This window comes from Battus philenor, unplaced genomic scaffold, assembly GCF_028537555.1.
Source record: "Battus philenor isolate CCGP_79_NKW_IND1 unplaced genomic scaffold, ilBatPhil1.0.hap1 SCAF_15, whole genome shotgun sequence".
In the NCBI taxonomy this organism is placed as follows: Eukaryota; Metazoa; Arthropoda; class Insecta; order Lepidoptera; family Papilionidae; genus Battus; species Battus philenor.
In genome coordinates, this window is record NW_027181677.1 from 3,390,461 (window position 1) to 3,411,184 (window position 20,724).

Below are 20,724 nucleotides of genomic sequence, written 5' to 3' on the forward strand. Positions count from 1 at the left end.
GAAAGTTCATAATGCAACCAGATGTGACTGGAATAAATAGTTTCATTGAGAATGTAACAAGATTTTTGATATATAATAGAATGTTTATTATATTCTATTTATGTAGAAAACTCCTCAATTATAATGTTATAAATTAATTTCCAAATCATCAAAAGCTTTTATGAAATAATACAACAAAATTCATTAAAATTATTGTACAGTCAAATATAACGTCATTAAATTTTAACCTTGAGTGACTTAATAATAATAAGTGTTTTCTTTTAATCTTAGTTTTTGATTAGTGTAAAAAAATGTAGTAATTAATTTATATCGCATAAGATGACTTAGTACGTCTAAAATATCACGTAGTTTATTGTAATCGATTAAAACCTTGAATCAACTATTGTTTAACCGTAGTGAAATTAAATGTTGATTAAAGTTTTAATTAAAAATTAACACAAATTTCTTACGTAAAAGCATATTCACAATCTGTATTCACATTTCTACAATCCATAAACTGGTTTCTTTTCAAAAAAACAATGTGAGAAGGATATATTAAATTATGTCAAAAATAGTAATATTGTATGTAATAAATAAATGTTTTCGCATTAATGCGAAGAATATTTTTGATACATCTAATGATAAGAATATGAAGCATTTTAAATATTTTTCATTATTAAAAATTTATAAACTAACAATCTTGTTAAATGTATTAAAAGATTTCACGACAAGAGATAACTAGGAAGTATTTGACCTGTTCTTTCCATTTAAAATAAACAACAAATCCAGTTTAGAATAGATTTTACTTTAACAAAATTGGAGAATGAGATACAATGAGAAAATATCATTACAAAATAATAAAGTAAATTCAAAAAACCTCTAGATGTTGGAATTGTATTCCAACATCTAGAGATTTTTTGGAATATTCGCTTAATCACTAATTGAATTACAACGAAGTTATAATCAGAAAACGTTGCTGCGTATGTACAGTACGAGTAAATTTATTTGGCTTATTTGGCTTTCACATACAAAAAAAAATTAAGTTACCCTGTAATTAAACTCTCTGTTTACTATCTGTCTGTGTTAATTGTCAATGTCAAATTATGTCACTGTCAATCATTTGTCCGTTTCTGTTCGAGCTTATAATTTTGTAATACGAACGACAATACGACACACGAGTATTTGTTTTGATACGGTGACGATATATTATAGCGGTTGCTTTTAGTCCATTCTGTATTAAAATATATTCAATATTTTGTGAATTTCTTATTAAAATTGCGGGTAAATATCAGTGTTTCTTGTTCTGTATATTGGAGGTGTCATATTACTTTACGAAGTTACATTTCTCTCATTATGTCATAGCTGCTAATAGATTACACTGTACATGCAAATAAAACTTTTTGACTCATTTGATGACACCGATAATTTTTTCAAATAAATTTTACATAATCAAATAGTATAAATGTTTATAAGTGACACTAAAATTTAAAACACTTCTAAGAAACCTTCCTTAAATTATAGAGTATTCACGAAGTGTTGTTTCAGGGATATGCCGCTCAATTCAAAATTATTACTGCCAGTAGCCTTAGGGCTCTCTGTTGTTACAGTAACAGCATTTGTGGCTTATTATGTATTCAAAAAGGATGAGGAGGAAACAAATGAAAAGGAAAAAGTTAGGACAACAAGAGTAAATGTCATTGAAGTGTCTGTGCCCAAAAGTCTAATTCCTGCTTTAATTGGTGAGTAAATAATTATATTTTTAAGTGAAAGAGCAAACAGCGGTTAGGCTAAGATTGTTCATTGAGGGTACTTTTAATATACACCAGCTTCCTGAGGAATAACAGTGTTTGTCTCAATAGGCTTATCTAAACATCTAATTATAATGATGATTTTGTTATAACATAGAATTATTAATGCCTAAACTTGAGTTTATAGCGAAAACAAAACACAGGTGATTTATCACCTGAGCAGTGGTAGTAGTCATAGATTGATAATTGTGATTGTAGGCTGTGGGTTCAAATTCGAAGGATATAATCTTATTTAATTCATGCTTTGTGGTATTATGTATAAGGGATTGCCACTGCTACAAAACAAGTTTCTAGAGTATGTTATGGGCAGCAGGGTTCGCTGCCTATCATAATACAACACTATGTTCACTAACCCGCCTGCCAAGTGTGGCAATATCTCACATAGATATTTTTGGGTCTATGCCTATTGGAGGATGTTGATGGGCTGAAATGATGAATCTTGTTGACTTTGTTGGGTGTGTGGTTGAGTATGGTCCTTGGACTTCATGATGCCATTTAAGGATGTCTTGCAATGCCTTGGGGTTCATCTACACTAAAGAAAATCTTCTCCCCACCTTACTAAATTTTAAACAATCCTTCAAATGGTTGTTTTAGAATGCATTGCAGAAAATAACTGATATTCTTTCTTGATAGGCCTAAATTCTTTAACATGTTATGGAGTTTTCACTATTATACCTCTGTTTAGAAATTCACTATAAATTATTACCTAGCTATTTCATTGCTTGGATGCAGCATTAATTGTATGGTCTCTAGGTATATTGTTTTTGAGGGAACATTAATTTCTATTAATTCTCCACATTTCAATGTTCTTAAAAATAGGTTCACAATTCCGGTCTAGAAGGTATTGCCACCATATCCTCAGAGATTTTGTATATTATAATTTCATATATGTAATGAATAGAAATTTTTGTCAAGTCATTCAAATAACTCTATCTATAAATGTATCTATATTTATAAAAATGTAACTCATTAATACAGCAAAAGTTCTTTATTCCATAAATATGTTGTGATAACAGAAACAGTGAATATGGAATAGTAATTTATATGGGATTATAGGAGATTCATTCCTAGGTTACAAGATAAAAGAGAAACGTTTATATAAAATAATACATTCAATTGAAGTTTTTGAACATTTTGAAACAATTTGCCTCTTAAAAATTAAGCTTCATTCTGTAGAGGATTAGTGTTCTGAAAGAAATTGCAAAGCATATTTTTCTTTTTAAAACTACACTAAGATTTTTTAAATTTGGTTCTCAAATTTTGTTGCTTAAGGTTGGATTCATTCTGTTTATTTACATTCTCAAAAACATCATGAGCTTTCCCCCGCGATATCATTTAATATTATAACATACTTTGGGTAAAGTTGTAATAAGATCTTTTTTTTTTTATTATTCTATTAGACAGAATTTATATAGGATGTTGGGTTCCATATCATAGCATTTTTTTAATCTGCAAGTAGTGAGAACATCAATGAGGGAAGTGTAGTTAGGAGCTTTTACTGTACAGTTCTGTTCATCCAGATTGGATTTATACTTTTTGGGAAATTTATGGTGATTCTATGAATTTTTGAAAGGAAAAAAACTTCATAATATTAAGAGCACATATGACATATATTATTAGTAAACATGTCTCTTGGTGTTACCAGTGATTCAGATAAACAGTAAAATTTATTGATTTATTATCTATAAATTTTAATGATGAAAATAGTTCCAAATATTGATAGATATTTCCTTGTCATTGCCAACGTTGATTGAAATATGATACAACTTCATGCACCAGTACCTATAGGCGAAATTTAAATCCAATGTTATTTAATACAACATATAGGATTTTAAGTTTCATAATTTTTTGTTAGATATAAATTTTGACTACTGTAAAGTACAGAATTTAATATCATATTTCTCTTGTTTAATGTTTCATGTCTCTTACTAGAAACAATGTCTTGCTACGTAATTGGGCACATAGCTCATTGATGGCCACTGGAGCCCTAAGGTTCTGGTGTTATAACCACAGTTTGGCAAACGCAGTGTGAGATGGCTACACTTATAGTGGGCAGACAACCTCACTAAGATTGTTGAAGGATGTTGCATGCAGGTTGATTCCGTCAGCCCTATTAGAAATATTTGGGGCAAGCCTATTACCTATTGTGGACTTCCTACCGCTGAATACATGTATGTAATGGGCGTTTGTTACAGGTCGGAATGGGTCAAACAAAAAAGAAATAGAGAATAAATCCGGTACACTTATACATTTTAAGAAGTTTACTGATAAGGACTATGAGGTGTGCGTTATCAGAGGCCGAAGCGAGGCCACACAGCTCGCGGAGACTATGATACACGAGTTCATAAAGCAGCAGCCGGTCATTGAAGAGGACACTATGCTGGTGCCAAACTGGGCCTGCGGCAGGATCATAGGTAAACATGAGAATAAATTATTCATGTAGAATATTCCTGAAAACAATAAAAAGCAGACTGATTGGTTATAAGTGTTAAAGTTTTAAGAGGTAAATGTATACTACAGTTGTCAGGTATAAAAGTTTTACATCTTTTTCCAATCACCATGTTTAAAGAGATCACTCTAAAATATGTTATTTTTTTCATTTGTATTTGAATGCGACAGGTCTATAACTGTTGGTAGTACAACATATGTAGGGACAGATAGTTAATAATAATTCATTTGAAACATGTTGTAATGCGAATTTTGAAAATGATTTTTTATACTATGGTTTTTAATAGGGTGTACTATATATTAATTGACAGCAAATAAGGTATACATTCACTACTTTTAAAATTTTACACTTAAACCATGATATAGTTAACACGTTTCGAGCCTCGGCGTATATGCGACCCACACTTTAAAAATTAGAAAAGTCGTTTAAGACGCATGCTTTACACTTTTTTCAATACTGCAAAGCTATAATAAGTGGGAAAAGCGTGTACGCGCGCGCATACGTAATGTAAAGTTGTCTACATATATTCGACCCTACCATCTATTTATTAAGAATCCTTTGTTTTTTAATGAGAACTGCAAATGGTCTGAACGGCATGGAATGTGTTAAGGGTGAAAAAGGTATATTGTTTTTACATCTATAACCACTGTCATATGTACAGGATGATCTGTATATTTGACAATGATCATGAATTATATGGCAGTAATATGATCTCGCGAAGATCGCTGACGTAGCTGTACGATTGCGGCACGGATGGTAATGCGTCAATGGTGTGGTGAACAGGAACATTGACCTCACTGGGTTTGTGCAGGCGCTCAACTTTGAAATATTCTTGTGGTTCCTTGAAAGTCACAGTTTGGACAGTGACATTATTTTATTCAACCATTTACTTTAGGTACTGGAGGGGAAAGTATAAACGATATAAGCCATAGAAGTGGCGCGAGAGTGAAGATCGAAGGCTCTTCCATGACGGACAATAACACCCAGCGACAAATTTCATTCCGTGGCACTAAAGAGCAGATCCGCGTCGCTAAAGATTTGATAGAGACTTGTGTAAGTACGTTACATACAGTTTTTTTCTACTTCCGCCAACTTGTTTTTGGGACAGGGATGTAAACCTTCCATTTTTCATCATCTCTCTCTTTCTCTCATCCTTCATATATCATTCTCACAGCATTCATTTACATTACATTCACGCATCGCCTCGCATCCCTCGAAACATTTCTTGAAATTTTAATCATTTACATTTCTTTTCGACTATTTCCATTTTTTATTTTATACAATTTCTTCTCAAAAGTTATTAACAGTTTAGATACGTTACATTGCATTCTTCTTTCAAATATTTCTCACTAGAATTACTGCGATTCGAAAGAGACTATATCAATGGAGGGTAATGATTCAATTATCTTATTGTTAATTTGTATTAATTATCTCGCAAGATTGAATTAGGAGATCCATAGACGGACAAAAGTAACCAAAGTAAATAAGTAAGTTGAATTGGCAATGAGCAGGCCACATGATGCTCAGAACAGATTGCCGATGGGGCCATAAGGTTTTAAAGTGGAGACCAGGGACCATAATGAACAGTTTAGGATGATAAATAAAATGTTTGAGATGATGTTTATAACGCTCGGTGTGATGGAGTCTAGCAACCACATAAATTTTACTGAGAAATAAACTAAATGTAATATATTTAAAATATATATATTTTCAGATCTGCGCAGAATCTAGTATCCGTCTCACTTGTCTATTCGCAAAATGCCATCCAAACCTCTAGTACAAAACCTTTATTTACCGAAAACTTATAAAAATATAGTTGGCGCACGAGGATAAAAGGTTCTATTAAATTTTTGACATTTACTAGGTGGCGCAAGAGAAATGTCGTCGCGAGATAGAGCAGTCGAAGCGTACTCCTCGTGTCGCCATCCCGCCGGCGCCAGCACCCGAGCCCCAAGAGTCCCCAGGTAGACCGGCCCTCAAACATGCCAAGTATAAGCCTGGTAAGATAACTGCATGCCCGTATGTCTCTTTGTGTGTGCAACATGTCTATGGTTGAAAGGTGTTTTTTTATACAAAACGTCAAAGGTATTTTAATCATACATCCACAGCGCGTTAAAATTATAATTTAAAAAGTCGCGCACTATAGTATGCCATCTGTGGTATCGAGGGTGGCTCGGACTTGTAAAACCTAAAGATACATTTTACTTTATTGTTTTTACAATTTAATAGTTGAACCAACAGACGTTGTGTTTTATCTATGTATAATCAATTTTATCGATGCGTAGTTCTCAGGGAACTGACATAAATGAAGTTACAATAGTCATTATATATTATAGAGTTTTAAAGTTTCCCGGCATTGTTCTTGTTTTTTCTTTTATAACTTCCTGTTGCTCCTGGAAAATGTATATAAAAATTAATGGGGTTCGTGAATTCGATCCTAAATTATGGAGTAACCAAAGGAAATAGGTATAAATATGTATATATGTATAAGAAGGAAAACTTGTAGCATTATTCAGTACTTAGAAAGAAAATTGCCATTCGATAAAACCGGTCTCGTTCAAAACGCGGCTAGATCCACCTACCCTTGATCATACAAGATCAGTGTTTCGAAAAATGGAGTCCACGTTCCACAGGGGAGCAATTTAAAATTGGACTCGATACGTGTTTAACACTTTCGCTTTAATTTAAAAATGATGTATGTTACCTAGGTGGTATAAGAATTTTAAGGAGGGGCAAGTCGCAAAAATAGTTAAACACGTTAGTGAAACACTAGATTATACTGATAGATAAAGGAGTTTCTCCCGTCACTTCACCTTTTTTTTATTAAGCAGGCAATAGCAACTGACCAAAACGAAGTTTGGCTCTGTCAGCTGCCCTTGTGTCGGAATGTAAGACCATGTTGGGGTTCTGAAGTCTAGTCACTCCATGAAGAATTCTCCGTAGCGATCTCGTAGTAATCCGATCCGAGATCTTACACAAGGCGCCCTCTGTGCCACTTAAAACCGCGGAATATGCAAATGCCGCTTGCGCTGCAGTGTTAGTCCGGTCCAAAAGCAAAAAAAAAAAAATTAGTTACGTAATTTACAGCAATTTGCTCGTTAACTTTATATTTAACCTTTCACCTATAGATATTTGCTCGTTTTGATTTGTTAAGCTTTGGTGTTTATTTTAAATTATGTTATTTTGTTTATTTAATGTTTGCATCTGAATTTGATTGACGCTAATGGAGAGGACAGTTATAGTAATGTTTCGTCTCAGATCAAAATGAAGCAGAAAATTCTGAAGATAAAGCTGTGTGTTGGGACATTTTTGATGAAGGTTGGACACAATTTAAGCTTTTAAGGTAGCATAGCATATACAGGGTGATGAGATTTTGATATTTCGCTTGGATCTTTATTTAGCATGCCATTTTTGTAATTTCATGCACATACCTGATGTCCTCATTTAATCACCGTGTTTGAGTTATTCACGCCTGTACATTCTTGAATTGTTGCTTGAAAATATAGTATGTTATATCCATTTTGCACTTGTATATTCATTAGTGTTATTTGAATCTTTACAATACTTTACTTAAAAAGGTTTTTGGTTTTGCCAACTGCTATGGTATATTTAATTTATTTCAATAAATTTAGAAATTCTATGGTATTTGGTAATTTACTTTCATCTCTTGTTAAAGTTAAAAATAGAACGGTCACAGTTTATTATAATTAGTGTTGTGTGGATCTAATAGAGATAGAATATATGTTAAAATAATACGAATAATTGACAATCATGTGTTACAACTCTTCGATGATCTTGCAAAAAGTTAACTACTTTTTAAAGCATCTTTCTATTTAAAAAAAAATATGTATTACTCTTTTAAAATTCATTCATAAAATAACACATATTGTTATTATTAAGTTATTGTGTAATTGTTTATGTTAATTGAGTTTCTTTGGTTGAGTATCGTGTATCTGAAGTGGCATTTGGCGAAGCATAGCGTTCCTGCAATCGACGACACTTCTCGAGTGGCGGCCAGGATCCGGTCCACACCAAGTAGACCGACGTTGTAGTCAAGACCGGTCATTATGGCAATCTTTAGAGGAGGCCTATATCTTGCATGGGCGTCAACTGACATGATGATATGTAAATAAAAATATTTTTGGATTTCTCTCTTATAGAAGCTACAAGTTCGTCGATAGAGGTATACGTGTCGGCAGTGTCGTCACCATCTCGCTTCTGGGTGCAGTTCGTGGGGCCGCAGGTGGCGCAGTTGGACGACCTCGTAGCTCACATGACGGAATACTACGGAAATAAAGATAACAGGAGTGCACATAAGGTAAGACGTCTCCATACATTTTATAACAAGAATAATAGACTTTAAGAAACGAAATTTCTTAACATATATAGTACAGGTGTCGGGTCCATCACACTGTAGGGAAAATAGCTGGGTACGGTGCTCGGAGATGAAGGATGTGCATGTTTAGTGAAGCCTCTTTGCAATGTATTACTGTACTTCTGACAAATTTACATATAATTAAATCTTTTTTATAAGTAATGATTAGTAAGAAATTAAAGCAATTAATGAAACGTTTACTCTGCAATGCATTTTATGTATTGTTTCATTAGAACTGCGATAGGCGAATTATAATTGATAGAGCGATATCTATCCGAGCAGCCACTTAAGAATATAGAAACATTTTTACATTTCTAATACATTCAGTAATTTATAATTTAGTTATTATGTTTTATAAGTATTATGAGTATATTATCGTAGTTTTACTTCTGTTGTAACATGCCGGTTCCGCGCCACCGTGTCTGTATATTGTGCCAAACGTGACTATTTCTAATATACTATTACTGCATTCAGGAAATGTACTGTTAAAACCATAGGCTCACAATTTTTTGTAGACAACTGTTCTGTCTTGTAAAGATACAAGAAAAAAATCCTCTTTCTTTTCTTTCTTTCAATCAATAAAAATCTGTTTCACTTCCAAATTGTATTGTAAGTAATACATAAGTAGTATAATGTAAATGTTGTATTGGTTCCAGTTGAAGCAGGTGTGCGTGGGCCAGGTGGTGGCAGCGGTGTTCCGGCACGACGGCCGCTGGTACCGCGCTAGGGTCCACGACATACGGCCCAACGAGTTTGATGCGACTCAGCAGGTATGTTCTAATAATTTTCCCCGTCTATATTTGTATATTTGGCATATGGTCTATATTGGTTGGTATTATAAGTTGAGCTAATCCAGCTTCTCACCTACTGATAATAGAGACAGGTATACTACATTGCCTAATCACTACTAATAATATATATTGCCATAATCCTTCTCTTATTTATTTAGGTACATTAATATATTTTGGGTATCTATATATGAAGTCATTTGGTTGTTTGGCTCGGCAGGTTGCGGACGTGTTCTTTTTGGACTACGGCGACAGCGAGTACGTCGCCACGCACGAGCTCTGTGAACTGCGCGCCGATCTCTTGCGTCTTCGGTTTCAGGTTTCTTTTTTATTCTAGAAAGGTTCTTAAAACAAGAATTATCTATCTGATGGTCAGTAATATAATCTGTATATATAAAAAAATAATTTAATACAAAGGTTAGAGTGAATAATTAGCGATTTTATCACAAGTCACTAAGATAAAGATAAAATTAATTTCTTCAACATTGGAACTTCTAAAAGGGCTTATCTTCTTTTGAGGGATTGATCGTCAGCTTTTTTAATCCTTTTTATTTTTGATTCTTAGTATTACTGTTGTGGAGAAGAAACAAGGAGAAACTCCGCAACAACACATTTTAAAAAAAAGTTTAATAACACCGATTTGTACATCTACGCTTTCTGTCTGATATAGCCTAAACGAAAACGAAACAACCAAGCGACATTGTTGCCAAGAATTCTAGTCATTTAAATATTTTTTATTCAATAATATGCCTGTACCATCAATTTGCTTTTAATATGTATTTTGAGTTTTATATATGGCAGTCCAATAATATTTTACGAAATTTTATTAGAAAATTTGATTTCGTTTATTAGAACTGAATTAGAGAATTTTACAGTGGACATATTGGTACGGCCAGTTTTTCAAGACGCCTTGTAAATACACTACGAACATCGCCAATTTTTTAACTACTACTTAATTTATTAAGACTTTTTTGTATACTGTATAGATAATAAAAAAAAGAAACAATTCATACAGAGGTACAAATGGCGGTCTTATTGCTCGAGAAGATTTCTACCAGACAACCTTTGACTGGAGATGAGGGACATTGAGAGGAATAATAGACTATATGACTGACGAAATAATAAGTGATGATTTCTCTAGGCTATGGAGTGCTTCTTAGCTGGTGTGAAACCTGCTGGCGGTGCCAACCGATGGCATTCACAGGCCGTTGAGCGATTCGAAGAATTAACACAGGTATATCTCATAGAATAACAATTACTAAATTTTGTGAAAACCTCGCTTTGACTGCTAAAAGAGGCCAATCAAAGACGATTACAATCCAAAAGCATTTTTTACAATAAAAGAAATGTTTTTATTTACATTCCAAATACTAGGTTAGTGTTAAATTGAGTCGTCAGTGCAGGCTGCTTTTAGCCGGTTTTATTGCAAATTTAGAGAGGAGGCCTATGTCTACACAAGTTATTACAAGTTTATTCTTACCATGGGCAGGCTACTGTTTATTTTCTTATCACAGTTATATCAACTCGGTAAAAGGTAAGGTTTTTAATAAGCGTTTTTACAGTGTGGTCGTACAGTTCATATAGTTTTATTACTTTAGCGAACTTCTGCAGTTGTATTCTTATACAGGATGACTAATTATAGGTATAAAAATTTTAAAGGGTTGAATATATAGCTCATTTGGCCTAAAAAAATTAAAGCTTTTATACCTATTTCCAAACAACCTGTATAAAGTGATCATTTCAAAATATGATACGTTATTTTTTTTCTATTGGACTACTAGAGGCTAATTACCTCAGTACAGTCACTCTAGGCCAGATAATGATTAATTTAATTATTAAGTAATCCTATTTTTGAAGACGATTTTTTACGATATTATTATTACGTTATTAGCTGTCTCTCAAACTGTTGATTTTTGAATAGGGTGTACTATATTTTAATTGACAGCAAACTAGCTAAATATCCACACCTTTAAAAATGTTATACCTATATACACCCTTTTACCAATGACTTTATATATTCTATGGATAATGGTCTATATCGGGTCTCAAAATCCAATATTGGGACAGCAAAATTTGTGTTCTGTTAAAGTTCATATCGATATCTTTTATAAACTTTCAGATATAAATGATTTGTTGAATTATGTCATTGCATTCATATTAATACAATAAAGCTTTAAATTTTTAATGTAACTAAAATGTTTTTATTGTGACTATCTCAATAGGCAATATAATTTCAGGTTGCAAGATGGAAATCGCTTCTGTCCAAAACATGCACGTACAAGAAATCAATTGCATTAGTCGGAGAGAAGGACAAGGAAATACCGGGAATTAAATTGTTTGACGTCACCGAAGGTAGAGATCTAACTTCTTAGCATTCTTCTATTGTTTTATCTTTAAAAGAGGCTGGGTACGGTGCTCGGTGCTGATGACCCGCATACCTTTAAGTAGACCTCCTTGAAATGCTTTAGTGTTCACCTTCACCGCCCATACTTACCCTACTTAATCAAATTTTTAATGATCGTCCCAAGCTTTAGAGACTGGAGGTACAGAAATGAGCTGATATTTCTACTTGGCCTAATTTCTTCAGCATATTTTAATATTATAAAGATATTTCGTTGTTATACCTCTCGCTCTAACCTTCACCGTATATAATATAATTTCTATTGAAAATGATCAAACAAAAAGGTCGAATAACATCAGGCTCGGTTATTAGAAGGCTCTTTCATTTGCCATCTTGTAGATGAACTTGCTGTTGTAAAACAGACGATTTATTATTATATTAACCTTCATCGTTTCATCATCATCAGACGATAGAAGCACTGCAAGGCTTTTTCTTTTTTTCAAATGTCGCCACAACGAATGAACTTAAACTGCCCGCATCCAGCATCTTTCGGTAGCCTGGACTATGTACATATAGCAAATATTTACATTACTATCAAATTCTTTAAAGTATTATATGTGTACTTATATAATATGTATGTATATACACACAGAAGGCTCGATGGATGTAGGCGAAGTGCTAATAGCAGAGGGCTGGGCGGAGGAGAGTACGTCGCCGAGGCCCTCCCCGCCGCCTGCGTCGCACCAACCTAACACTCCGTTTGGAGATCTCGGAAACTCGAGGTATGATTAGAAATATGTATTTATAAAAATTAACTCCTTGTGCCTATCCGGCATTCGGTCTCGTATCGGAGCCCTCCAAATGCGGGGAATTCTGCTACCAGGTGGATCGTGGTCTGGTCCACGCCCGGTTCACAGAAGCACGATGGGTCCTCCTTGAGCTTGAACCTGTGAAGGTACTCAGAAAACCCACCGTGCCTTGGGAAGAGCTGGACCAAAACCGCGTCCACTTTTATGCTACGGAGCGCGCGGTAGACCGTGACGGCGTCCGGGAAGGACTTTTGCGTTGTCGATGCCGTCGTTCCATTCATGTACCTGCTATTGCATTCGTCAAGCGTTCCCAACCTAAGCTGTCGCTTGACGAATGAGACAGGGCATTCCTCATATTCTGGTCGTATTTTACTCTTCACAGCCGCGTCCTTGGCCAGTTGGTCCGAGCTCTCGTTTCCCTCCGTCCCCGCGTGCAGGGAGGGAGGGTGTCCAATCTTGCGACTGTCTGGAGGGCGGACCGCGACTCGCTCAGTATTACGCATGTCTGTGCCGACCCACTGGCCGCGTACCCTTTTGCTTCCGCTAAAGCCAGCAGCTCTGCCTGGTATACCGTGCAGAAGCTGCCCAACTTGAGCTTCTTACTGAAAAGCTATGCGGCGTCTCGCATAACGCAGAACTCCGCACCCACCTTGTCTTCAATGCAGCCGCCGTCGGTATAAATAACCAGATTGGCTGCTGCGGTGGCAAGTTGGCAGCCTCTTCACCTACCTCCAGGCAGGAGAATTCCACACCAAACTGATCAGACGGGTGTGGAAGCCTCGGGTAGCTGACCGGCAACTCGCAAGTCCCGGTCCCTTACCACTTGCCGAGAGTAACCCCGTTTTATTTCAAATAAATGGACTGCTTCTTAGACCCTAAGGTCCAGAGGAAGCAGCCCGGCAAGGATAAGGGCCGAGTTCAGGGACGCGAACCTATGGGTCCTCGCAATCTTCTGTGCGAAGCCCCTCTGGACCGCATCCAACTGCCTGCGTACTAGCAGCTTCCTAGCCGCTTGTGTACATGTTACGTCATCTTACGATCAGTTCATCTTATGTGAATAATATATATGAATTAGTTACTTTTGATTAAAACCCGAAGTTGAATGCTAAACTTGCTTACACTTTGGAAGGAACTTAATGTGATAACATTTTAGGGTACTGGGGATGTTGCCGAGCGCTCGCTCGTCGTCCTTGCCTAAGGATCATAAGGATGACCGCAACGAAGACGCCCGATCCGAATTGGTTAAAGGTAAACTTTGTGCATTTTAATTCCACGTCAAATATTATATTTTTTCTGTATTCGGTATGTTCTGGCTTGTGGATATTATAGGTTATTTTTTAAAAATGTTTTATTTATAATGTATTTTAATTATACAGAATATAATAAAATCGATATATCACCTTTAATCGATAAGTATATCGATCACATTGAAAAGTTTTTTACTGTTAAAACCTTATTTAAATTTCTATATTTTGCACTACTACTGTCATTTAATGATTTCTAAATAGTGAAGTCTTTTTTTAGATCTGACTCCAATTTCACCTTCGAAGTCTCTATCTTCTGGTCTGGAAGCCGCTGATAAATTGAAGTCGGTTTCTAACTTCGATCTCTCTTATTCTGAATTTGGGAAGCCTTCGCAATTAAATGGATCGCACGAAGACTTTCTTCACAAGGAGAGGAATAATTTAGACAAGGAATCCGACGCGGCCGCTTCAGTTCCGAGTACGCCATCTTTAAAACCGCGGGACGAGTTCAAAGCTAACATGAATAGAATCGACTCGCATCACAGCAATTTGGAGGCATTAGCTCGATCGCAACAGTAGTTTTTATGCTTAATATGTATAAGTTATTATATAAGATTATATTTTTTTTATTTTAGGAATTTGTGATATTTGAAATTGATTTTTTTCATGTACTATCTAAAACTACTACCTGGAAGAACTCTTAAATGATAATTTACAAACTATTTTTCTTCTGTTGTTTAAATATTATATGTTATCTGTTGTTGAACAAGTAATTAGAGTCTCCCATTCTCAAAATAGTTTTCAACTTTCAATCGGGGAGCTTAATATTCACGAATTATAAACTTATTGATCCAAAAATCCTGAATTTTTGAATCCTGAGGTTTTACATTTACCTTTTTACTTAAGTCTTATTTTATGTAAAATAAAGTTGCAGAAAGTATGGCTAGAACTGAATAAAATACACCCTCATCTCGCACTCAGTTTATATTTTCCACTATGAGTTTTTACACCTATAACCAATCGTCTTGTATAATTTGCGCCTAGCTAACAGAAAAGTTTACATTGTTTTATAATGAGAAATTTTATAATTGTAATAAAAATATTAGATTGTTGGTTATAAATTTCAGTATTGACAATATTCTTTATGGCGCATTTTATATTCTAGAATGGGCAATAAAGTTGAGTGGATTTAAAAAATAATCTATTCTTGTAATAAACCTTTATAAAACGCACGCTGCTCACCGTTGAAAAACTCCATAGATTTCTTAAAACTAAGCTACCCATCGCCACAACCCGCCTGCCTTCTAATTTGGAATTCGTCTTATTGGTCCACCCTGTATATTATTTGATTTCTTTAGACACTATTTCAAACGTGTTCTTAAATCTTTTAGAATAAATTGCATTTTTTTATCAAAGTTTAACGACATGTGTTGTGATTCAATCGTAAAAACATAAGTACGTATTTCAATACTATAAAAAATAAGTCTTTAATTTCTGTTGTGTTAGTTATAATTGTTTAGTAAGTGAATAACTTTGTTGATTTTTATATCGTTTAACTATACTGACATTTATGAAATTGAATCTTTAATAATATGTGAATGTGTTTTTAGTAATATTTTTCAAAAAATATATAGTTTTTCAAAAATTTATGTTGTCTATATATTACTTGTGTTCAAAGATCGGATGGTCTAATAAATATTTCTTAAAAGTAAATATCGACACAAATATGGAGTCGGCTTCAATGCTGAAATACCGAGATTTTACAGTTTTAAAACTTCTTTCTATACTAAGCGAACCCTATAACATTAGGTAAATATTTATCAGAACATCCGATATTTATAATATTCAAAGGCGTTTATTTTAAAGATATTAGTCAATAAATTTTAAAATTGGCACAATTTTTATCAATTTCTATCTTCTATAGAAAAAGATCGACTTTTTTTTTTACAAAAAAGGCCTTAACGTCCAAAAGATGTTAATGGTTAAAAATTACATGTATCTATTTTTAGTCTGTGATTGTAAATAACTTTAGTTTTGTAAGTAGAAAGCTTTAACATTGGCGCTTTGTAGATACCGTGATTGTGCAAAAAACAGTTTTAGTGAGCTTGTAAAATATCTCTGAGGAACGCAAGTTTAGTCACGTGTTATAATGTGTACGAAAAGCCTATTTTTACCTTCAAACATTGATCATCTAAGATCGAATAATCGGATGTATATTTGTCGAAATTTATTATTGCTGAGTAAGTATAGAGGCGGCTTCAAAAGAGAAAAGAAATAATAATATTTTCGTAGTTTCTACTTGTGCTTATATATGATTATAAGTTCCTATTTTAATAATAATATGTTTATTGCACATAATAATTATAGTAATATAACTAATGAAAGTAGACATAAAAAAGTATAATAAATGGAAGCCGAAATTATCCGATTGTCTCCTTCCAAATGACGATGTGTAATATTTGTCGCCGGGTACTCTACGTTCCTGTTATCTAACGTACTCGTATCTACGTCCACTGCTTAAATGGTGCTAGTAGATAAATATCTTTTGTATGAATGTACTTACTAGTTTTACAATGTTACATTGGCTTACACAATACAGTGCCATATTGTTCAGTACAAATATTTATTTCGTTAGATCTGTTAAATGGTATAGTTGAAGTAAGTAGACGGTATGAGTTATATTGAGATTTAAAACTTGACTTTAACTGGCCTGAAGACTGGAAGATTTTACTTAATAGCGGTAGTCAGGTCTTTTTGGACATTTATTTTTTGGGGGCACGTCAATTTACGAAAATTAAGCCGATTGCTTTTTAAACCACATTCATCGTCACTGAGTATTGAGGGAAAAAATCGAAGTAATTTTTTATCGTTATTAAAAAATAATTTTCGCGTATAAAATGAAAACCAAATATTTTTTAATACTTATTTTTTTTTCCGCTTTGATGACATTAACATTTTCGTAATTTCCACGTGCCCCCAAAAAAGGTCCCCTTGGAGTGAATATTTAAAAAAATGTAAATCCTTATTTTTTGATTGCAATTAAAAAAAGTTTGTACCGTTTACTTGCATTAGAGATCGAATAAATGAATGTACATTTGTAAGTTATTTTTTGTTTTAAAATTTATGTAGTCTGTTTCTTATAAAGATATAATTGAAAAATTTGGAGAATTTGCGACTAACAAGATATAAGACATAAATATATATAAAAAATTTGTGGTATTGCGATATCATACTAATACTCGTAAATTTGCTTAAATTTTTTGAGGCACACATTGCTTACATACATATATAAGTACGTATATGATACATACGTACTTATATATGTATGTATATACGTATTCACTGATAGGTGTGTACTCCTTTTCAACCAACAATTAAATAAATATTTTTTTGTTCTTTTACAAGACACAATAACTTAAGGTAAAAATTCATCCAAATATTCGAGATCGAATATTGAATAATTATGAATTTTATGTTTGACTTTCTGTGCTGCCTTCAACAACTTGATTTTTAAAATAAAACAAAATATTATAAATACAAACTTGATAATTATTCTATATTTATATTTTCACATATGAAGGTAGCTTATTTAGAATAAATCTAGTTATAACTCGAATAGTTCTTAAGTTTTAAGTTTAATGTCAAATTTGATTGTTGAGTTAAATATAAACAAAATAAAGAGTGCCTTCGATTGTATATTGTTATTTAAATAAATCATTTTTAATAGTTCTGCGATGGCGTTAATGCAACCTTTGCTGCGGTGATACGTAAGTACTTTATTCTTCTTTTACTACAATTATTAACCATTCAAGATTATTTACTGATCCGTAATCACTTGTGTATGTCGAGAATGCCAGAAGTTTCTAATTTGATACAAAATAAGGTCAAATTGAAGTCCCCTATAATGACATTTTTTAACTTAAAGCGAGTGTTTTAAACGAACCTTAACTTGTAAGAGTCCAAAAGAAACAGGGTTTTTTTAGTGTTTACATTTACAATACAGTACAATAATAAAAATCCTTTACCAACTTTCTGTTTAGATTATATAGACAGCATGTCTGAATAATCTTGTAATTGGCGCGTGTTTTAGTACCGCACATAGTACATGTAATATGTAATAATTTATTATTATTTTAGTACTAAGAATTTAAATTGGCATGTACTATGTAAGTAAAAAATATGGAGTAGTTAAAACGAGATGTTGAATCGACAATCTAAACGCGTTCAGTGAGACCAAGTCGAGGTCACCTTTCTGGGACTTGACGCACAGTCTCTATGGTGTTTTCGCCTAAACGTTCTAAGAACGTAGCGGTCTACAAATTCGGTCAAATAATTAAAGGGCCCGAGTCGTGATCTGCAAGATGAGAAGCTCAATCAGGATTATAAAGTCTAGGCTAATCGCTCTGCCATATTATACTAAAGGAATCTGTGAATTACATATAATTACACATGAATATCAGAATGCGACTTATTATTTATAAAAAATTAATTTATTTTCCGCAAAACATTACCAATTTTCTCAGAAAGGGCGATACATATAAATACCATGTAACCAAGCAAAAGCAAATTTTCTATACATAAGTGTCAACTTAGATATAATTGGCAAGCGAAGTGAAGGACCTTAGGTGTATAGACGACCTTTTTAAGGTTGTCTGAAGCCGCTGGACACATGCCACTTCCAACCAGTTCTATTACGAATCTATTAGGATGACCTATGTCCAGGAGTGGATGATCAATAAGCCTAAAATGATGGTGATGAAGACTCGACTACATCCAGTTAGTATAGCTTTCCATGGACAATGTATAGGATACCAGATATTGTACAGATAACACAGTACACCTTGGGAATGATGCGTTTGCCTCTAAGCTATTTCGATATGTATTCCGATTTTTTTTTATATTTAAAAAGATTAAACCAACCAAGTTTTATTCGCTAGTCAATTTTCAGGTCTGAGGCATTTATTGTCTGATTTGGTAGTAGAATCATTTTGACGTCAATAAGAGTTGTAATACATACTAGCACGTGGGAGAATTTTGAAATTTGTATTGTAGGACGTTGTAAATGATTTTGTACCTGTCTCTCGAACCTTTATATTTTATTATTTTTCCACTAGTTTGTTTGATAAATGTATTACTCTTAATATAATAAACGTATAAAGATCAATCTGCTGGAGAAGAGTTATAAATAAATAATGTCAATTTATGGGCTACGTAATATTTTCCCGATCGGGATCCGTGGATTAGCAAGCTTAAGCGCATTAAGGTTCAAGTGGTAGGTACAATTTTAAGAAAGTTTATATTGCTATTGAATCAGTAATGGCGGTATTGCATAAATTACGTTGCTTGTTTATCTGCGGCAAGATCAGACGTTTGCCTAACGGTATCGTTATATAATCTCTATCGACTGCAATTGAATAATAATTGCTTATAAAATCAAGATGATCATAACGACATTACCTTGTATCCGATAAAAACAATTTAAATACGGAGAGTCGTGCTAATGTGCTAAGTTAACAGAGGATAATTTAAGCATGTAACAAAAAACAAAAATACATTTTTGATTATTATTATTTTCAGAACTCATTTATTCACGAATTTCTTGTTATATTTTAAGTTATCTAAAAAGATTATTGACAAAATAATTATAGGTTAACATTTAAAATACGATACTCAACATCGTGGGCCTAAAATCGACAGACATTGGCAAAAAAAAACTTTAATGATCCATAAAATTATTAAATATAAAAAATAAAAATTATCATTTGAATCGAAGGAACTTTAAATTAGAAAATAAAAGACAAATACTCGTTGCATCAGCCGTTAGACGCCCACTGCAAGGTTCGGCACGAAGGCCGGTCACTTTAAGGTCCCGTGACTTTAACTATATCGTCGGATATTTAACTGTCCCGTTTTAATAACGAGTTGAACTTTGATAACAAACGTAGACATCGAGTTCTATTGAGGCGGATGTGAATTCGCCATTCCTTCGATTATTGTCTACCTAGCTTTGTTTAGTTCGGAGTGTTTTATAATGGTCAATATTTACGTCGCCATATAATTAAAAATCTGTACAGACAATACGTAATGTCATTAGTTTGACTCTTTATTCGATCTGTTTTTATAAGCCCCCTTTGGTATCTAACCTAGGACCTTTTTCGGTAACTTATGTGCCTAGTCAAGTAAAGTGACCCTAGAGCTCTCGATATCGGCATTATCATAGCTACGACTGAACATGCAATATAGTTTATTGATGAGTTGTAATAAAAGGTCGATATTTTAGTCTTCTTTGATATAATGGACTATCACTGCTGTTTAAATGGCATGTGCAGATTCCGTGGTTATGAGGTTGTGGAGCACAAAGTGCGCCTAATCTAAGACCTCGTAAAGTAGCAAAGCTCGAGAGCTTCCGGGGAAACCTCGGCTCGGGATCCTAAATATTTTATTCTATTTTACCGAACTGGAAGGCCGCTGAGTTATTAGATAGCTTCAGTGAATGCTCCATGGAGTGACTAAGCTCGAGGTCCTCCACGAGGGAACCTCAGGTAGCGTTGTCTATCGTCGATAATAGATATTTTAGTCCCACACGATCTCACTGAAAGAGACCGTGTATTCAATTGTGATTCGTTATGAATTGGAACCGTTTTGTATAAAAATTATAAGAGGTTATGAAAAACGCATCAAGTAGAACAAGATCGTGTGAAATATGTCGTTATTGAAGATCAGTCAGGCTTCAAAGATTGCGGCAAAATTCTGTTAACTTACAATAAAGTTTTTCTGTGTATAAAGTGAGATTTTTTTGTGGTTCCCGTTATGGAGGCCTCTCGTTCCCTTATCTTATTTTAGGGACAGGGATAAATTTTTCAATAACTTCTTCATACAACTTTATTTTCACTTTATTTTTACCTCATCCTTTACAATTTTTTCATTTATA

At 33.7% G+C, this 20,724-nt stretch overlaps 1 protein-coding gene across 2 annotated transcripts; it reads left to right on the forward strand.

Moving 5' to 3' along the window:
• The first annotated feature begins 1,117 nt into the window (after positions 1–1,117).
• On the forward strand, positions 1,118–15,590 carry papi (tudor and KH domain containing protein papi). Of its 2 annotated transcripts, none has more exons than XM_068761478.1 (13): positions 1,118–1,260; positions 1,525–1,718; positions 3,983–4,201; positions 5,132–5,289; positions 6,101–6,236; positions 8,397–8,554; positions 9,268–9,381; positions 9,620–9,718; positions 10,541–10,633; positions 11,637–11,751; positions 12,393–12,522; positions 13,703–13,797; positions 14,074–15,590. In XM_068761478.1, the coding sequence occupies exons 2-13, from the start codon at positions 1,529–1,531 to the stop codon at positions 14,370–14,372; spliced, it is 1,806 nt and encodes a 601-aa protein (XP_068617579.1). In that variant the 5' UTR covers positions 1,118–1,260; positions 1,525–1,528; the 3' UTR covers positions 14,373–15,590. The 2 variants fall into 2 exon arrangements, with proteins under 2 accessions (XP_068617579.1, XP_068617580.1); XM_068761479.1 differs by having other exon boundaries at positions 6,101–6,200.
• The last annotated feature ends 5,134 nt before the right edge of the window (positions 15,591–20,724 follow it).

Bases quoted from the DNA above. Each gene is read 5' to 3' on its own strand.
- papi (XM_068761478.1), top strand. From the start codon at position 1,529: ATGCCGCTCAATTCAAAATTATTACTGCCAGTAGCCTTAGGGCTCTCT. The intron at 1,719-3,982 runs GTGAGTAAATAA...CGTTTGTTACAG, and splicing joins TCTAATTCCTGCTTTAATTG to GTCGGAATGGGTCAAACAAA. The intron at 10,634-11,636 runs GTATATCTCATA...ATATAATTTCAG, and splicing joins GATTCGAAGAATTAACACAG to GTTGCAAGATGGAAATCGCT.